Below are 15,598 nucleotides of genomic sequence, written 5' to 3' on the forward strand. Positions count from 1 at the left end.
GCAAAGATCCTGAAGTAGTTTGCCATTTCCTTCTGTTTATTTTACAGATGAAGAAATTGAATTAATTTGTTAAGTGACTTGCTCAGGGTCATACAGCTAGCATCTGAGGATAAACTCAGATCTTTCTGACTCCAGATCTGGCACTTTATCCATAGCTGCTCATATTTGTCATGAATCCTCATTAGAATGGAAACTCCTTAAGAGTAGAAATTGTCCCATCCATTGCATTTATCTCTACCACCTTGTACAGTGCCTGACCATTGATTGATTGATCTCACTTAATTCTCATCACAACTTTGTGATTTAGGTAGTTGTTGATAGGTATATTTCATTTTTACCTCTTCTATTCACAATATCTTTTTTCTTTTTTTGAACCCTTATCAGTTTTAAGACAAAAGAACAGCAAGTGCAGGGGCAGCTAGGTACTTCATTGGATAGAATAGAATACCATTCTTCTGCCTTGGAACCAATAGACAGTATTTATTCCAAGATGGAAGATAAGGGTTTAAAAAAAAAAAGAGGTAATTGGGGAGTTAAGTGACTTGTTCAAGGTGACATAGATAGGGAGTTTCTGAAGCCACAGTTGAATCCAGGCCCTCCCAACTCCAGACCTGGCACTGTACTACCCCTTTACAACTAAGGCAAACAAGTTTAAGTGACTTGAACCCAGGTCCTCCTGACTCCAGGCCTAACTCTATTTATTGTGTCACCTTTGCTGCCCCATTTTTATGATTTTTCAAGAATTACTTGGGGGGCAGTGGATTGAGAGCCAGGCCTAGAGACGGGAGGTCCTAGGTTCAAATCCGGCCTCAGACACTTCCCAGCTGTGTGACCGTGGGCAAGTCACTTGACCCCCATTGCCTACCCTTACCACTCTTCCACCAAGGAACTAATACACAGAAGTTAAGGGTTTAAAAATATTAAAAAAAAAAAAAAAAAAAAAAAAAAAAAAAAGAATTACTGATAGCAGATCCTCAGTCATATTAACTATTTCGGTATCCTGGAATGTGTTTTTTGGGGGCCTGTTGACTTGAATTCATTAATGACAGCCAGGTGTTGCTTTACCATCTCTATTCCCAATTAATCATTTTTGTTCTGTTTTTCTCTGACTAGAAATTATTCTCCTTGGTAGAGAAATAAAAAAGAACACAAGTTGAGTAATTCTGCATTCTTTACTGTTATCACTGTTCTATTTACACTGAGCAAAAGTTCCAACTTCTCTTTCAACTTTTGTTTTCCACAACATAGCTAAACAAGTCCTCTTGGATGTTCTTAGAATATATAGCCAAACTTAGCTTGTTCTGAGCTTTAACATCCCTGACACTATTCTTAGAAGATTCAGATATTCTTTTTTTTTTTAACCCTTAACTTCCAACCTTGTTGGAAGACTGGTAAAGGTGGGCAATGAGGGTCAAGTGACTTGCCCAGGGTCACACAGCTGGGAAGTGTCTGAGGTCGGATTTGAACCTAAGACCTCCCATCTCTAGGCCTGGCTTTCAATCCACTAAGCTACCCAGCTGCCCTCTCAGATATTCTTTTGAAGTCTTCTTTAGCCTCCTGACCTTATATTATCTATACACCTTTGAACATTTTTAGAAAATTATTTTATTTTATTTATTTTTTAAAAACCCTTCCCCTATATCTTAGAATCAATGCTGTGTATTGCTGATATAACCTATGTCAGACTATTTACCTCCTTGGAGAGTGAAGGTGAGGAGAAGGGAAGAAGCAAAAGCTAAAATGTCACAAAACAATTGTCAAAAATTGTTTCTATGTGTTAACTAATTAAAAAAAACCACAACAAACAACTGTGTATTGGTTCCAAGGCAGATGAGCAATAAGGGCTAAGTAATGGGGGTTAAGTGACTTGCCCAAGATCATCCACGTAGGAAGTATCTTTGGCCAAGTTTGAACTCAGGGCCTCCCATTTCCTTGTACACCTTTTTAAAACTTTAGTAAGTTTCCTCTGTCTCCACATCATTATATATAAGTAATACACCTTCTTCTTTTGCAATATGCTGAATTCCTTTCTTGCAAAGGAAAGAGTAGCACTAAAGTAGTGCTGAGTCATAGAGGTATACAAGTCTTTGGGGTGAGGGGAAAGAGATTCTATTTACTGTCTCCAAGTTTGCATAGAAGTCCTTTCTGTATACTTTACTGGTAAATTGCCAATGTCATCCACTGCATCCTGCCATTGCCAGTTGACCTGACTTGCCTTGCCATTGGACTTAGATGAATCTGGAAGAGAGTGAGGCTGACAATTTTGTGCAACTCTTCCCCACTAAAATCCAGTGTGCAGCAAGTCAATACTCACCACTCATCATGATGTCCTTAGTCTTCTTCAAAAACAAAGGACAAACAACAATGATATAAACTCTTTTCTCAAAAGTCCAAATGCTTATAAGCTGATGCTTCTTTGGGAGAAGGGCCATTGCCCTATAAAATACTAACTGTGATGAAATAAACTTTGCTTCTGATTGACCAGCTTCAGTGGCCCTCTTGACATGTGTCATTTTCAAGCCTTATCTGTGTAAAGCAGGAAGTCAGATAAGTGGGATTTTTTTTCTGGGTCCTTGACCTGTTGGTGTGATTTCCTCATAGTTCTTTTAAGTTCTCTTTCGACACAGCTACCCCCTGCTCCTATTGATATTTACATCTTCTGTTCCAGTAATTAAAGTTTCCCTTGATGTTCCTTTTATTCCATTGGAGAGAATGGTAATGTTCACAGAATGATTTGCTTTGGATCTCATACCATGCCCCAAAGGCCGAAAAAGGACAATAGATCTTGAGTCATAAGGGACTTTAGGGAACATCTCATTTATTTTACTATTAAAAAACTGAGGTCCAAGATGGTAAGAAACTTTTTCCAGATCACAGGAGCAGAGACAGGATGCAAATCTGGATCATCATCTTCTTCTTTTGTTTAAACTCTTCCCTTCTGTTTTAAAATCAATACTATGTAAGGGTTATGCAATGGGGGGTAAGTGACTTGCCCATGGTCCCACAGCTAGGAAGTGTTTGAGGTCAAATTTGAACCTAGGACCTCCCATCTCTAGGCTTGGCTCTAAATCCACTGAGCCACCCAGCTCAAACCTGGATCTTCTATCTATTAATCCATTTCTTTTCCCACTATGGCCATGGTTGCTTCTGTAAGTTAGAAACTGGAACTCTAACACTCTCCATGTCACTAATGAACTGAACATCTATGGATTAAAAATATTCACTAGCCTTCCCCTCTAATAAGAGCTCCCAGATCCAGTCGATCATGTCATAGGTTGGAATGGGGAGGAAGTAGTCAGACAGAGCTAGTACCACCATGATATGCCCCAAGATCTGATTTCAATTATCTTTCTTCTCTTGCTATCACAGCATTGTGATGACTACTTGCTCCACTTTCTCAGCCTTGGGCTTGATGCCTCTCCTCCTGTTTATCTACTCCAAGGGGATCTATGACGGGGACCTCAAGAATAAGGTGCCCTATGGGCATATTACCATCTCAATGGTTTTGATACTTATCCCCTGCACCATAGGAATCATCATCAATTCCAAGAGGCCACAGTATGGACGCTACATCATCAGGGTAAGAATTCAGGAAGATCATTGACCCTTAGAGAAAGTGTGTTGAAAAATTCAAAGACCATTAAACTGGGAGTCTGATGGATTCTGATTCTGTCTTTTACATTAATTGTTTGTTAAGTAAGTCATTTAAACTTTTGATGTATCTGTTTCCTCATTTGTTGAATATCTAATATTTGTTTAGGCTAAGAATACTTACACTAGAGATAGTGTAGTAAAATGGGTAGTGTTAAGCTTGGAGATAAGAAAATCTGGTTTCAAATCCCCCCTCTGATATTTACTAGTTTGACTATGGACAAATCTCATAACCTCGCAGCCTCAGTTTCCTAATTTGTAAAGATAGGTAATGATCTCTATCTGATTTGCCTTATATGGTGGCTATAATAAGGGATCTTCTGTAGCCCCCACTAGTGAGAGTAGGCCCCAGTGAAATCAGAACCATCAGCTAGCTAGAACCAAGCACATATGATCTCACCCAAAGCACTGATAAGTTCTTGGCTGTCCCTGGCTGTCCTTCTTCTACCCACTGAAACAAACATTTCCCTGAGAATCTGGACTAGATGGTTACATATTTACCTGTGATTTATTATCCTATAGAAAACTCTGTTTAGAACCATTGAGGTAATCTAAATCCATTGTCTCCATTTTGTTAATCATTACTAACCATTGTCCCTGCAAAAGACTTACCTAATCTTTTAGCTTAAATAACATTGCCCTATAAAATACTAGCTGTGATGAAATAAACTTTGCTTCTGATTGACCAGCTTCAGTGGCCCTCTTGACATGTGTCAACCTCCTTGCCACATCCCATTCTCCTTACCCTGCCAGGACCCTGAGTGTTTGTCAGTCACCTGACAATCTTCTACATGGTTGCCTCCATCTTAGATGATCTGGGCATTTGTGAAAGTCCCATCACCAAGTTGTTTTTTTTTAACCCATACCTTCTAGCTTAGAATTAATACTAAGTATCAATTCCAAGGCAGAAGAACAGTAAAGGCTAGACATTTGGGGTTAAGTGACTTGCCCAGGGTCACACAGCTTGGGAGGTATCTGAGGCCAGATTTGAATCCAGGTCCTCCCACCTCCAGACCTGCCTCTCTATTCTCTGAGCCACTTGGCTGCTCCCCATTACACAAATTTTAAAGTACTAAATTAATTATTATCTGCTTCACTGGGCTGTAAGGAAAATGAAAGTATAATGAAAAATTAATGTGGAAGAAATGAATAATACTAATAATATATTTTGTGTTTTAGGTTCAAGTCTTCTAAAAGCAATCTTATTAATTTAATTAATTCTGTATCCAAGCTACTTCTAACTTGGAGAAAGAGATTTATAAGTTTTTATAGCCCTCTCCACCCCCTTACATCATATAGAATTCTCTGCTTCCAAGATATTTTGATACAAGATATTGAACAAGAAAATGATAACATGCTAAAAAACAGGTTGAAGTTGTCTTAGAATAGTTTTTACTCAGTTCCTTCCTAGATTATGTCCTCTTAAGAGATTCTTTCTGTGATCGATGTACTAAAATTGAATTTCAAAAGAGAAGATACTATTCCCAGCATCATGGTACCAGTTCCTACAATGAACATGTAAGTTCAAGTGACAGATGGGATTCAAAGACAAATCTTCTGACTACAAGCAGCTCTTTGCATTGTATAGTGCAGAACCGCTTTTTTGCAGCTGGCTCTTTTACTATTAAGAAATAAATGAATCAACTATAAGAATTTGCCACATATCTCCTAGAGCTTCATTTCTAGGTAATACAGTAGAACTCATAGAAAAAGAATAAAAAATTATCTATGACTGATTTCAAGGAACTCTGTTGAAGCAACAAGACTAATAATGCAAGTGAAAGAGTTGTCGGTGATCAAGACAGAAGATATTAAGCTATATGGTACAGATTATAAACAGTATGGAACATTAGAAGAAAGAAGGACCAATGAAGACTGGAATAACCAGTAAAGACTCCCACTATGTTACCTGGACCTGCCAGAAGAGAGATAGGAGTATATTCCAGGCAAGGTGGGGTTACTTATTTATGGGACATGAAATTCATGAAGCACTATATCTGGCTGCTGCCAGGAAGGCTGTTTTGTGGCCAAGATCAATCAATCACCAAGTATTTATTCAGTATCAATGATATTCCTAGCACTGGGAACACAAAGACAAAAATATAGTGGTCCCTACCTTTGAGGAGTTTATAGGAAGAGACATGTGCAAATATAAGTATGTTGAAAATAAAGCTAACAGAAGTAGCAAGCTGAAGATCCTTGTTAGAAGCATGTGCAATTGATGAGCCAGTGATCTTTGAAAAATCATGAAAGAAAACAGGGATCTGTCAATGATGGAGCAATGGGTCAAAACTGCCAGAGATCAAATAAATCCTTAGTAGCATCAGTAGCATATACTTTTAGCAAATGCATGGAATAGAAGGTGCTTTTCTGATAGGTAGGAGGACTAGTTAGTTTCTCTTTCTGGTGCCCTCCACTTTGTGGCACCATTTTTTCTCAAATTATCCCTTTAGATGTGATTTACTTTCTAAAAACTCCTTAACTTTACCCCTGGAGGGTTTTCTTTTAAAATTTACCTGGGAAGAACAATGGGAAAAGGAGGTGCCTGAAGTGACTGCCTCAGGAAGGCTAACTTAAATTTGATAGAGTATATCTTTCCTCTTCCTGGAACTCCTGACTAAGACAGTCTGGATTCCCATATTCTTTGTCTGTTAGGGAAAGCTATAAAATATAAATATAATTCTCTTTTGTTTTTCCAAGATGAGAAGAATCTTTCTCTCTAGAAAATATTTATCAAAGTTTAAAATTTCTTATTTCTCCTTCCTATATGTTTTACTACCTATGCCCTCTATCTCAACATCTAATGAATGAAACATTGATCAGCAATGCAATGGTTAGTCACAAATTTTATAGGAGAGAGACCAGCTCAACATAAATAAATAATGAATTTTAAATTCATATGTATACAAATATATATGTAAACAAAAAAAAGACAAATAGAAATCAGAGCAGGTATATATAGGAGAATATATATGTCTCCCCAATAGGAGAGAAAGAGCCCTCCCTTTTGGAGTGAGATAAAGCAACCAAGAGAGTGTCCTAGCTCTCACCCAAAGGAAAAATGTCCTAAGTCTCTAGTATAGCAAGCTGGGGATAGAGACAAGACAGAGACTGCTAATCTCAGTGCTCATTCTCCTCTCCTATCGTGTCCTCTCCCATTAGATGGAAGGTGCTAGATAATCTAGCCAACATAAATCCATTGTCAGAATACCAGTCACAGGGGACTTGCAGGAGAGAAATATTTGGGTTTTCTGTTTGAATCAGCAAGCATTTCTTTCCATGGCTACACTGATATAGTATATGCATATATTTTCTCCTCTGATAGGGTGTGAGGTTCTTCTTCTTTTTTTTTTAAATTTAATTAATTAATTTGGAATATTCTTCCATGGTTACAAGATTCATGTTCTTTCCTTCCCCACTCCCTCCTATAGTTGACGCGCAATTCCACTGGTTTTTACATGTGTAAAATCAAGACCTATTTCCATATTATTGATATTTGCACTAGGGTAATCTTTTAGAGTCTACATCCCCAACATATCCCCATCAACCCATGTGATCAAGCAGTTGTTTTTCTTCTGTGTTTCTATTCCCACAGTTCTTTCTCTGAATGTGTATAGCATTCTTTCTTATAAGTTCCTCAGAATTGTCCTGAATCATTGCATTGCTGTTAGTAGAGAAGTCCATTACATTCGATTGTGCCACAGTGTATCTGCCTCTGTGTATAATGTTCTCCTAGTTCTGCTCCTTTCATTCTGCATCAATTCCTGGAGGTCTTTCCAGTTCACATGGAATTCCTCCAGTTCTTTATTCCTTTGAGCACAATAGTATTCCATCACCAACAGATACCACAATTTGTTCAGCCATTCCCCAAATGAAGAGCATACCCTCATTTTCCAATTTTTTGCCACCACAAAGAGTGCGGCTACAAATAATTTTTTACAAGTCTTTTTCCTTATTATCTCTTTGGGGTATAAACCCAGCAGTGATATGGCTGGGTCAAAGGGCAGATAGTCTTTTAGCGCCCTTTGGGCATAGTTCCAAATTGCCATCCAGAATGGTTGGATCAGTTCACAACTCCACCAGCAATGCATTAATGTCCCAGTTTTGCTACATCCCCTCCAACATTTATTACTTTCCTTTGCTGTCATGTTAGCTAATCTGCTAGGTGTGAGGTGGTACCTCAGAGTTGTTTTGATTTGCATTTCTCTGATTATAAGAGATTTAGAACACTTTTTCATGTGTTTATTAAGGCTGTGAGCTTCTTAAAAGCAAAAACTGATCATTTCTTTTGTCTTTCTATCCTCAGAACTTGGTACAGTCCCTGGCATGTAGGAATAGAGATAGAGACTGCACTTGTGACTTCACTGGCATAGTGAACTCCCAGATAAGGAATCTTTATCCACCAAAGCAGGTTGGCATCTTCTCAGCAAATTAGAGTCTTAGAGAGTTGTCTAAAGCCCTGAGAGGATCAGTGACTTGATCAGGAGGTCAAGGAGGGAGGACTTAAACTCACATCTTCCTGGCCTCTACACTACTCTGACAATAAATGCTTGTTGATTGGTTGCTATTCACAATAAGACTGCAAACTACCTTTACAGAATCATTTCACATTTTTCCCTTTAAATTTGCTCTATTTTCCAAGGTGACCTGCTAGCTGTTCCCCAAACATCTGTCTTTGTATAAGCTGTCCCCTCTGAGGGAAAGTGCATAGAATCCTATGTTCACGCATTTATCCCTTTGTAAAATCTTTCCTGATCTCTATAGCCAGTGCTCTCACCTTGAATTTGTGCCTATGTTGTGATGTTGTGGTCAGGAACACAACACACACATGAATAAATTCAACATGAGGAATATAAGTACCTTGAGAGCAATATTGTTTTGTCTTTGTGTATGTAACCTAAGAGTAGCCAGGGAAACCTGGGTGTTCTATCCCTACAAGTTCTTTTCTACCCTTAAAGGATAGAAAATTCTCCACCAAATTCACTTCTGGAAATGGCATAGCCAAGGTCATTTCTGGATGTACAGATGGTACAGTGATGGCGAACCTATGGCACGGGTGCCAAAGATGGTATAAAGAACACTCTCTTTGGGCACATGGCTGCCTCCCCCCTTCATTACTACCAAGGCAGAAGGCCTCAGGTAGAGCTGCTCCCCTTCTCCTCTCCACTTTTTATATTCCCTGCCCCTCTGCCCAAAGCAGCCAATGGTAGCTGGATTGGGGAATGGTTCCCTAAATATAGCTTGAAGCAATCCTCTTAACATGAAAGTTTCTAGGAAAGGAAAAAAACACACAATGTTTGAGGGAGAGGGCATATGAATCTTTTCATATGCAAACTCAGTACTGTTTCCTTCACTAGTCCTTCTAGTTCTGGTGGAGTTGGCTTTTGGCATCCTGTGACCATTCTTGGATTTACCGTGAGACCCCAGTTGAAAGCCATCTTCAGGCCCTCTAGCTGAGCTGACCAAACCTGGCTGGAACCAGGTGTGGAGGAGCTTTCCCTGTGACTTTGGTACTGCTTCCTTCGGGCCCTGCCTGGCTTAGGTCAATAGAATAGTGTAGTCAAGTCCTTCCCTTGCCCCTGTGGTTTGCCCTTAGGTTTCAAGTGTAGAATCCCCTATCCCATCCTTTATTTAGTTTCCCTCAATTAAACTGTTATAAACTTTTACCTTTTTGCCTGCTGGTTCCATAGACCCTGGCCTAGGTGGGCTGAGTGACTGTTGGGCCAACTGCCATTCCTGTGACAGTTAACAGCTTGGCAGTAAACCCTGGTCTCCCTATCCTGGTTGGTCCTGTCTCTCCTTCAACCCAATGTGAACCCACAAATCATTTAGATTACATTTAATAATAATTGTTAACATCCCTGGTGTCCTCCCATTACACTCTACACTGACTTCCTTGCCATAATTGATTCTCCTCATCATCTCCATCTATTTCCAAATTCCTTCCTGCATTCCAGCTCTCCTTTATTTCTCATCTTCCCCATTAGAAAATAAGCTCCTTTTGAGTAGGGGCTTTCAGATTTCTTTGTTTTTATATCTCTAGCACTTGGTATAATGCCTGGTACAAAGTAAGCAATAAATACTTTTGTTAATCTATCTTAATAGAAACAATGATATTAGTCTTCACTCCAAGTGCAATTATTTTGCTTTTTAAAATAAATTTTTTTATTGATAACCACATTCCGCAAATCTGTATGGGACTCTTTCCTCACTGATGGAGATAGCTGTTTTGACCTGCATGAAGGTGAGGTGGAATTGGAAAGAAGGAAAGAGGGAAAGACAGAGAATGAGGGGGAACAAGAGAGAGAGAAAAAAGAGAGAGGAAGAGAAGGAAGAGAAGAAAGCGAGAAAGAGAGAGCGAGAGAGTGCTTCACTACTTCAGATCTTCAGTTTTTTGGAGGGATTCTTCAAGCTTCAAGTCACTTCGGATACTTTTGGCTTCCGGGTTCAGAAGGGAAGATGGAAGAGATTCATTCCCATGTCAGGTTGCCAAAGGAAAAGTCTCTGGGAAGATATGAAAGGACACTAAAGACTTCAATAAATTTTCCCTTGAGACCTAGGACTCTCTCCCTCATGGTTGAGCTAAGTTACTTCACTCCCAAAGTGAGAGCTTCTTCACTCTATATTGGCTGGTCTATATTCTCCTATGTAAACATTCTTTGGGTTTGCTAACAATTTGGATAAACAGGTCTTCTTGGCTAAGGGCTTTGTGTGTCCTTTGTAGAACTGCTATTTGAAGGAAAAAGGTGTGAAGCTTTGAATATAAAGCTTTGGATCCTGCTTCTACCTCCCAAATAAAATAATGATTAGAAGTTAGCTTGACCCTGATCACAACCTCTACAGTAACAATATTTAAGGGAGCATTTATACTTTTAACCTGTCTCTGAAGACAGCAAAGGCGCCAGCCTTTGTTCCCAACTTCCTACTTCCCCTTCTGGCAGGAATTAAAGTTTGCTTTGGAGAAAGGTGGGGAGAGGAGGGGCTAGAGATATCTATTCTACCCCTTTTCAAGCCTCACAATGACAACTCTGTGCTACATGCAGGAGGACTGTTCTTGCTATAATTTAATTCTTTTTTACCTAACTGTCATTTCTCAATGCTCCCTCCCCACAAAAGAACTATCCCTTGTTAATAAAGATTAAGAAAAAAAAAGCATGTTAGCAATGTCAGTATATATTTCTTTCCATACTTATCACCTACCACTTCTGCACCAAAGGGAGCTTTCTTGATCATCAGTTCCCCTCATTTCTTCCTAGAACTCCCAGCTAAAATCCCACCTTTCCTGATCCATTTCACTCCTAGCGCCTCTCCTCTTTTGATTATTTCCAATTTATCCTTTATATAGTGTGTTTGAACATAATTTGTATATTTGTATTTTTTCTCCCTCTTTAAACCTGTGAGCTCCTTGAAAGCAGGGACTGTATTTTATATTTGTAGCACCAGCCCTTAGCAGTTCCTGGTATATAGTAGGCATTTAATATTTATTAGCTGACTGATAACTGGTCATGAAGAATTCTTTCTATTACAATAGTTTATAAAGAATATTTTGTTTTTGTAAGACAGAGGGGCCATAAAGTCTAGGCAATCAGAGTTAAGTGACTTGTCCAGAGTCATACAGCAAGGAAATAATTGAGGTCAGATTTGAACCTAGGTGCTTCAGACTCCAAACTTAGTGCTCTATCTACTGTGCTTCCTAGATGCCCCTGTAAAGATTATTTTGTTTTGTTTTGTTCTTTTATATTTTTAAACCCTTAACTTCTGTGTATTAGTTCCTTGGTGGCAGAGTGGTAAGGGTAGGCAATGGGGGTCAAGTGACTTGCCCACGGTCACACAGCTGGGAAGTGTCTGAGGCCAGATTTGAACCTAGGACCTCCCGTCTCTAGGCCTGGCTCTCAATCCACTGAGCTACCCAGCTGCCCCTGTAAAGATTATTTTGAATGAGTGTCAATCAATGAATAGGAGCTGAATGATAAATGATTTGCAAAAACTGTCTCCATTTGACCATTAGATGTTTGGAGATGGACCATCATGAGGTGAATGGCTTTGTTTGCCTTTACTAAGCATACACACAAGGATTGACTCCATAATTGTTGAATGTTTTCAATGTAAAAGCAGCTCAGAAAGGATGCCAACAGGTCTCTGGATGGGTATCCAAGGTCAAAAATTGTTTGGCTGTTTTGGGTGCTTTACGTTTTAGATATTCCCTCTTCAAATGTAGCTGTTTGCCAAGTTATTCTTAGAAAAGCTGTGTTTGCCTGGGTTCTTTTAGAAAACAACAACTTTAAGAGTTCTGGGTCCTTAATACCTTAACTTCCTAAAATGGGATCATGATTCAGCAACATATAGGAGAATTCATAAATATACAGACTATTGGTTCCATAAATCTTATGTATCTCAGGGGTTTGGGATGATGGAAGAATACTTCTGACTTCACAATGGAACTAGCTCATTGCAAAATTATGATTTGGCCAAAAATTATTTTATTTTGTTTTCTTTTTTAAATGTTCTTTTTAAAAATTTTCAGAACACCACAAACACAAAAAAATGGACATTTCCACACATATAAAGTAGAAAGTAATACCCATCCAAAAGAACAAATGAACCTTTTTTAAAGACGAGAACACAACGATCACTTGAAAATTGCTCAAATTCTATAATATTCAGAGAAATTAAGACATCACCTTATAGTCATTAAAAAGATAACCCAAATAAAACAAAACCGAAAAACTGAAAACAAACAACCTAAGAATAATCAAATTCAGTATGGACAGAGCCATAGAACAGGTACATTGTCCATGGAATCTGCCATGAGTTTTTTTTTTTTTAAAACCCTTAACTTCTGTGTATTGACTTATAGGTGGAAGAGTGGTAAGGGTAGGCAATGGGGGTCAAGGGACTTGCCCAGGGTCACACAGCTGGGAAGTGTCTGAGGCCGGATTTGAACCTAGGACCTCCCGTCTCTAAGCATGGCTCTCAATCCACTGAACTACCCAGCTGCCCCCTTGCCATGAGTTTTACACAGAGCAACATGGTTATATTACAAGTCACAAAGTTGATCACAACTTTTAACTCCATGATTCTATTGATGGGACTAAAAGTTAAAGTTAAAAGGGAAAAAAGATGCTAATTATAAAAATATTAAAGTATTCACAAAATAACCTTTATCTTCAATAAATGCTTGAATAAAATCTAATATGTCAATGTGAATACCATTGTGCTTTCCTTTGTCTCATGACAAATACAAGGAACATAAGAAAATATAGAAAGGCAAAGTTATGCAAAATCTGCACATTCGTAAGTACAAAGGTAGAAAAAAGCAGAGAGCCAGGCCAGAGAAGGGATGTTCTGGGTTCAAATTTGGCTTCAGACACTTCCTAGGTGTGTGTCCCTTAGCAAGTCATTTAATCCCAATTGCCTAACCTTTCTACTCTTTTGCCTTGGAACTGATACTTGATATCAATTCTAAGACAGAAGGCAAGGGTTTTAAAAAAAATGCTTATAGATTGATTGATTGGTTGATTGATTGATCCAGACTGTTATAAACATATGTGGTCAAGTAAAACAACTTCCTCCATTGATTCTGATGTGTTTTTGTTTAAAAAATAGTTTTGTTAATTATAATCATGTTGTTTTAACTTTATATTTAAAATTTTGTTTATTTATATATCATATGATGTTATATATATTTATATGTTGTTTACCGATATCTATGTTTTATTGAAGTACTTGAAGCATCACCATAAGGAGGACAACAGAGGCATTGTAGAAGAGTAGATAGAGTTCTGGACTTGGAATCAGAAAGACAGAGGTTCAGATCCTACCTCTGACATTTAGCTGTATGACCCTAGGAAAGTCCTTCACACTTACCTGTGAAACCATAGATGGAGAGTAATTCACATTCAAGGAGGAAGTCTTCACACGGACAAAATAATAGATCTTTCATGGATGGAGGATACTCAACTATACTGGTTTTTGATGGAGGGATTACTAAGGATGACATTCTCTATCCTTAAGAAGTTTCCCTTTAAGGGCAGGTAGATAGTGCAGTGGATCAAGGACCAGGCCTGGAGTTGAAAGGACCTGGGTTCAAATCTGATCTCATACACTTCTTAGCTATGTTTAACTCTTGCCTTTCTGTCTTAGAGTTGTTACTAAGACAGAAAGTAAGGATTTAAAAAATGTTTCCTTTAATGAGAAGCAGATAGAAAGAATGCTGATTTGGAGTCAGGAATATCTGGATTCATATTGTACCTCCAACTTATTGGCTGTGTGACCCTAGGCAAGACTCTTAACTTCTTTCAGTCTCTGTCATTTCCTTGTCTATAAAATGGAGATAATAATGGCACCTAACACAAAGAGATATGATGAGGAACAAATGAGATAATGGATATAAAGCAAGGCATGTAAAACAGCTATTATTGTATTCCTGGGAATGAAAGTGGAAGAAGAGAAGTGTTTAAAACAGGGGTTTCAATTCCATTCATGAGATTATTGAAGTATTGTTGTTCAATCATTTCAGCCATGCCCAACTCTTTTATGATCCCATGTGGGGTTTGCTCGGCAAAGATACTGGGGTGTTTTGCTATTTCCTTCTTCAGCTCATTTTACAGATGAGAAAATTGAGGCACACAGGGTTAAGTGACTTGCCTATGGTCACATGGCTAGTAATGTTTGAGACTAGATTTGAACCCAGGAAGATGAGCCTTCTTGACTCCAGGCCTGGCATTTTATCCATTGTATCACCTGGATGCCCAGTCCCTTTTTAAAAGGTTTTCCCCATGCCTTGTTTTTAACTTGCTCTTCTCCTATTTTCCTCATTTTTAGGGAGGGATGATCATAATGCTTATTTCATCAGTGGCTGTTGCTGTCCTTTCTGCCATCAATGTTGGCCGAAGCATCATGTACGTCATGACATTTCATCTTCTAGTTACCTCTGCTCTGATGCCTTTCATTGGCTTTGCCCTGGGTTATATCCTCTCAGGCATTTTACGCCTCAATGAACGGTAGGTCTGACTTTTGTTTCTGTCTTCCAACACAGCCCATTTTTTTTTTATTTCTAGTTTTTCTCAAAAGAAATTGGAAAAATCTCTGCATTTTCCCAAGGTAGTGGATTTCTGGCAATGCCTCTCATATGTCAATTGTGGGGGCTTCTTTATATCGTGGGAAGTATCAGGTTGCTGACGCTGATGGTCCTAGAAAACAACTACTCATATAATTACTTCTGTAGATTCTATCTTTTCCTATTCACTTCTCTAAATAAGAAACATTTATTAAGAATCCAGTCCCCATCTTCAAAGAAATCATAGTTTAGTAGAAGAAATAAGACCTCTGGGGTGCAGTTAGTTGGCTCAGTGGATTGAGAGTCAGGCCTAAAGATGGGAGGTCTTAGGTTCAAATCTGGCCTCAGATACTTCCTGTGTAACCCTGGGCTCCCTTAACCCACTTAACCCCCATTGCCTAGCCCTTATTGCTGTTCTGTATTGTTTCTAAGATAGAAGGTAAAGGTTTTTAAAAAAAGAAAAAGAAAAAAGAAATAAGACCTCTGTATAGGAAAACACTTCACAATAATCATGTTATTTATAATTATAAATGCCATAAACTTTTAGCATAAACATCTTGAGCTTGTGGAGTTAATTTTTGAAAAATCAATAAAACTAAGTTTAAATCCTGAGGGACTTATGAGGAAGAATGCTACCCACATCAAGAAAAAGAACTGTAGGAATAAAATTGCAGAAGAAAAACATATGATTTATCACTTGTTTATATGGTTATGATTTGGGGTTTTGGTTTCAAAAGATTGCTCTATTGAAAAAATTAATAATATGGAAATAAATATCAAGTGATAACATTTGTACAATACAGTGGAATTGCTTTTCAGCTCTGGGACTGGGGAGGATAGAAGGAAAGAAAATTTATCATGTAAACACGGAAAAAATATTTTAAAAAA

General features: G+C 38.3%; 1 protein-coding gene across 1 annotated transcript in view; it reads left to right on the top strand.

The window, feature by feature from the left end:
• SLC10A1 (solute carrier family 10 member 1) overlaps window positions 1-15,598 on the top strand; it is a 37,695-nt gene that overhangs the window by 12,574 nt on the left and 9,523 nt on the right. Inside the window, exons 2-3 of the mRNA XM_044664798.1 lie at window positions 3,370-3,580; window positions 14,476-14,654. Of these exons, the coding sequence (XP_044520733.1) occupies window positions 3,370-3,580; window positions 14,476-14,654 (390 nt within the window). The remainder of the gene's footprint in view (window positions 1-3,369; window positions 3,581-14,475; window positions 14,655-15,598) is intronic.

The sequence above is a fragment of the Gracilinanus agilis genome, chromosome 2 (assembly GCF_016433145.1).
Source record: "Gracilinanus agilis isolate LMUSP501 chromosome 2, AgileGrace, whole genome shotgun sequence".
In the NCBI taxonomy this organism is placed as follows: domain Eukaryota; kingdom Metazoa; phylum Chordata; class Mammalia; order Didelphimorphia; family Didelphidae; genus Gracilinanus; species Gracilinanus agilis.